This window comes from Electrophorus electricus, chromosome 19, assembly GCF_041902795.1.
Source record: "Electrophorus electricus isolate QZ-2024a chromosome 19, ASM4190279v1, whole genome shotgun sequence".
Taxonomy (NCBI): Eukaryota; Metazoa; Chordata; class Actinopteri; order Gymnotiformes; family Gymnotidae; genus Electrophorus; species Electrophorus electricus.
In genome coordinates, this window is record NC_137515.1 from 13,402,501 (window position 1) to 13,407,494 (window position 4,994).

At 37.2% G+C, this 4,994-nt stretch overlaps 1 protein-coding gene and 1 non-coding gene across 2 annotated transcripts in view; one reads left to right on the plus strand and one right to left on the minus strand.

Annotated features, from left to right (window-relative positions):
* aldh7a1 (aldehyde dehydrogenase 7 family, member A1) overlaps positions 1–3,645 on the minus strand; it is an 8,118-nt gene extending 4,473 nt beyond the window's left edge. Inside the window, exons 1-8 of the mRNA XM_027028465.3 lie at positions 3,424–3,645; positions 2,494–2,547; positions 1,920–1,985; positions 1,591–1,671; positions 1,360–1,483; positions 1,051–1,183; positions 879–923; positions 232–309 (exon numbers count right to left, since the gene is read on the minus strand). Coding sequence (XP_026884266.2) covers positions 232–309; positions 879–923; positions 1,051–1,183; positions 1,360–1,483; positions 1,591–1,671; positions 1,920–1,985; positions 2,494–2,547; positions 3,424–3,618 — 776 coding nt within the window. The 5' untranslated portion in view covers positions 3,619–3,645. The remainder of the gene's footprint in view (positions 1–231; positions 310–878; positions 924–1,050; positions 1,184–1,359; positions 1,484–1,590; positions 1,672–1,919; positions 1,986–2,493; positions 2,548–3,423) is intronic.
* A 951-nt stretch (positions 3,646–4,596) lies between these two features.
* trnam-cau (transfer RNA methionine (anticodon CAU)) lies at positions 4,597–4,668 on the plus strand. The gene has a single exon. It is a non-coding gene; the product is annotated as a tRNA-Met (tRNA).
* The last annotated feature ends 326 nt before the right edge of the window (positions 4,669–4,994 follow it).

Genomic DNA, 4,994 nt, shown 5'->3' on the forward strand with positions numbered 1-4,994 from the left:
GTATTAAACATTAGCTGCTAGTCTGTCCATATACACATACAAGTCAAAAATGTTAAACACATCTGAAATTGGCAAACAAAAAAGTTAACATTAGCCTAGTCTTGTCCTTGTTCAGTTATATATCATAGTGCAGGAGTACAAAATCAAAACTACACAGAAGTAATCCATGAAAACCAAAAAAATCTAAAACCTAACACCATACTGCTTTGGGACCAGTAACGGTGCACTTACCCAATGTCAGCCCCACCACAGGTCATAGAGCAGATAGCACCAGGGAGGTTATTCTGTTCCAGCACCTCAGCAACAATTCTGTACGCATGTGTGTACACGCAGACCCGCACACACAGAGATAAACGATCAGAAACACTCAATAAGGAGCAACTTTACATTACTAGTGAAATGGGTTTATAGTAGAGCTGGCTCAACATTTTTTCTCTACTGATCTGATACCAAAGTCTTGCATTTGAATGTTGCCCAATATCAATACTGATCTGACAGAAATTTAAGATTATTGGGGGATTTTTGTGTGAGATGTATTATACATGCTAGTTTTAGATATGACAAATATGAATACATTTATAAAAAACAGAAAAACACTTAACAAAACTAAAGCATTAATTTCCCCCTTCCAATGCCAATGTTGTGCTATTTTCAGGACGGATGATGGTATTGGATTGGTTTCCTTAAAAAAAATTACCCCGATATCCGATCCAGCATTTTTTGCTAATATCGAGCCGATTATGATTTAAGGCATTGAACTGCTGACATCTCTAATTTATAATGTAACATTTTTTATAACAATTATAACATTTTAGGCACTAGCTGTATCTATGCAAGTAGAAAAGGGGGACTCATTGCAAATAGGCACTTTAACACACTTTGTAACTGCTACGCTGGTGAGTGGTGTGGTTGGAGCTCCTTTCCTGTGAATAAATAGAAAGGGTGTTAGGAGAACAGCATAGTCTATAAACTTAGAAGCATTTTGCATCTCACTGAACCTACACCACCACAGCATGCAAAATTATGTCAAGATCTTAATGCTAATCTCACCAAAGGCACACATTTCCACAAATGAGAGCAATAGCATTGTTCCAGCCATACACCGCCACAGGGAAGTTAAAAGCAGTAATGATGCCCACCAGACCAACGGGGTTCCACTGTTCAATCAGCGCGTGGCCTGGTCCTGAAAGTACAGTACAAATGCCCTTACAGACTTCCTTATACATCTGTCTAAAACTACATTTCATACATCAGTTTTAGAGTTTCCCCTCATCATGATTCTCTCATCCTACAAAGCAAATGAAGTGAAACAGCTGAACAGAATTAAATGGAGGATTTAACACCACTGATATAACATACTTTCAGAAGGCAAAACTGGGCCTCCAATCATGCGTGATAGTCCAACAGCATAGTCACACACATCGACATACTCCTGCACCTCTCCGACCCCCTCCACATAGATCTTTCCCATCTCCAGAGACACCTGGCAATGGTGGAGACAGCTTTCGCATAAAGTGGATGAACGTTTGATTTCAACTAGAACTGCCACCAATGTAAATGCACAGTGTACAGTCTGGAATGCAACTGTACCAAGCTGCCAAGAACTTTGATCTTCTTCCGCAGAGCATCTCCAATCTGTCTCACAATCTCCCCTCTCTTTGGAGCAGGGATCTGCAGAAAACGTTCATATGCATAATGCTGCAGCAGAGTAGTTTGCAAGGGATCTGCTGTTATAATACAAGAAAGAAGGGGATACTCAAATAGTCAATACTGTGAATAAAAAAACATTTCACTGATGCAAAAAAAAAAAAAAGATATTTTAAATATACAAAACTTGTGAGGATTTGCAATCATGCAACACAAAATGCAGTTTGTTATTCTTAGGAAGAGGGTGCTCTACAATGCTTTCCAATACTTACGTCAGCCCACACCTTCCATGCCTCTCGTGCTTTCTGTACAGTTTCTTCATATTCAGCCATGGTAGCCTAGTTAGTAAAAAGTAATGGATTCATTAATATTTTGCAAAAGTCAGAATGATCCAGTAGAAAAAAATGTGTCCAACAATATTTATTTACACTAGGTGCAAAGTTCAATCAGGTGTCAAAAGACTCATGCAAGAATTCTTATTCTAGTTAATGGCCATTTTTTAAATTTTTATATATATATATATATATATATATATATATATATATATATATATATATATATATATATATATATAACTCCATTTAGTCTTTCAGATGTTAGCTTTCTGGTTTTCACAGGAACAAAATGGTTCGACAATGGCTCAAAACATTTAGAATGCAAGGCAGTCTCTCAAAATTCAGAAGGAACTCATTTTGTGTTTGTTTTATTTTTAATAAATATTAAGAGATTTGGTTTAGCTGTGCTTCATAAGACATTAGTTGACTGATGACCCCTTTGAAGTTCGATTTAGACTTTTAGAAGTACATTATGAATCTATAATGAGGATGATCAGAGTTTTAAATGTACCTGCCGTACTCTGGCAATGGGCTCGTTGTTGGCAGGACAATATGATGTGACCACCTAGGAGGACAAGGAAATAACTGGATGTGTACAAAATTATACCCATTTTACAGATTGCAAACGCATCTTAGTAAAATGTTATTCACCAATCTCAACACAAACAAAGACCTCGGAAGTACATGGCCATTTACAAACTCATTTTGCGAACTGGGACATCGATGCTTGCCACAGGTGGTAAATTCAGCCACCCAGACTGCCTCTGGTGTAACCATATAATTTCGTACTGTAAGAAGTGCTGCGCCTACATATTACTGGAGGAAGTGATACATGGGCTAGCCAGCTTTACCAGTTAGCTAGGTTAAATAGCAGGTTTGTTTTGCTCATGGAAAGACCCAGTAGCTGTGGGCGAACTGATCGTTTCATGCTCCAACGACAAGCTGGACCAAGTTGTGCAAAACTTGGACAATAATTAAGCTGTCTGCAACTTTCTTGGGCCTACTATATAGCCAGCTAACCAGTTAGCTAACTATAAAATATAAAGGTTTATTAGCCTAACTATTTTATGACTGAACACCACCAGAATATTGCATTACTCCTGCAGGTTGTAATGTAGGTTAGCAATCGTAACATCTCACGATAGGTTAACATTACTTGTACAGTGGCAATGAAGTTAGGTTACGTTATTAAATAGAGGTGAAAATATGCAAATACTCTGCTGAAACGTGAATGAACAATAAAAGAACACAGTGAGTGAGAGGAATTAAAGGATGTCACTGTTGCGAACATGCCTGCTTAAAGTTAAAGCGCAATTTGGAACCAACGTTTTGATTCGCAGTTTGCTAACTAGCTAACGCCAACTATATTTGACTGGAAATGTGGCAGTTAGCCAGCTAGCTAGCTTAGCTGCGATAGCTAAACTTATCTAACTTGTTTTACCTCTCCTTTGCCTCCCCAAGTACCGTTAAAAACTCCACCATTGTCTTCGCTCAGACCTAATTCTTTAAGCCATGTGTACTTTGGCTGATTGATAAGAAGTGTAGACATAGCTGCGACTGGCCGAAAACTCAAAGAACTGAGCCTTTTCTTCAGAGAAAAGCAACGCACAACACTAGGCGACAAAGTTCGCTGCATGGTTGGCTATAGTAGCAGTAAAACGCCGTGCGTCTGCACTCACGCAGCATCTACGTGCACAGCGTGACACTGACGACGCCTATTGGCGGAATCCTGACACGCCCTTTAAAAGGACCGCAGTGGTTTTCACGGTCAAGTCCATACGCATGCGCGTGTTTCATTGCGCAGATTATTTCATCTGCAGCCTAAACTGACGAGAAAGGCAGACTTTCTTGTGTTTTGAAGAGCTTTATGTAGTCATACATCATTACTGACTGAATAATTACCAGATACCTTTTTAAATATGTTTGCCTTTAATGGCGTTTAATTGTTGTTACTAACAATAATATTATTACATATATCGTAACTTTAGGGAGCTATCGCAACTCTCCCATAATGCCAGAAACCGTCCACTGTCAGATAGTGGACATTATCATGGGGATTTATTAAAAATGGCACAGTAGAGTTTCCCTAAACGTTGGTAACCAAGCACTACATCTTTTGACTGGCAGTGAAATCTTTGTGGCATTATATTCTGAGATATAGTTCACTACATTTATCCAATATGTAACAAGTATATAAATCCAACTAAAGATACATTGAATTCAGAATAGATTAATCAAAACGATATCGTAGAATTTATCCAAAAACGCTCTGATACTTTTGCTGGAATATGTTGTGGCATTATGGGAGATGTATGAGTAATAAATCACGAAAGTTATATATGTAATATATAACGTTAGCTCTCTCTCTCTATAAGGATATACATATATAGTTATATAGTTATGTAATAAGCATATAAACGCCATCAACAAAGATATTTAAAACATATTTTGTAATTATTAAATCAGTATAATTGCAGGACTATAAAATTCTTATTTATGTTAACATTTTTCCACATTAAAAATATATGAAAATCTATCATTCTCTTGTTTGGAACATTACAAATACATTACGAGATTACTGCTATGTACTGAATTGGGAGGTGTGAAATGTATCAGCAGAGTGGCGCAGCGGAAGCGTGCTGGGCCCATAACCCAGAGGTCGATGGATCGAAACCATCCTCTGCTAGTTACTTTTCGGCCAGTTAAGTTTGATGTTTTTTTCAGTTATTAATACTTTGTTGTCAAAACACATTTATCGCATGTCGTAAGTGCATCAAAATAGTATAGTAAGTCAGCTAATTTGTCTCAGTTTTAAATAATAGTTGGGTAAATATGATATTCAGCATTTTTATATAAAATGCTCTCCTAATTAAAATTTTATATATAAATGCCTTACGCTTAATTAAACAGTTATACACTTATGTTAACACAAGGTTCACGTTTGCGTGGTTTAGCAAAGAGAGCAAACAAATATTTTTTTTAATTGTCATTATCCAATGAGAAGATACGCTT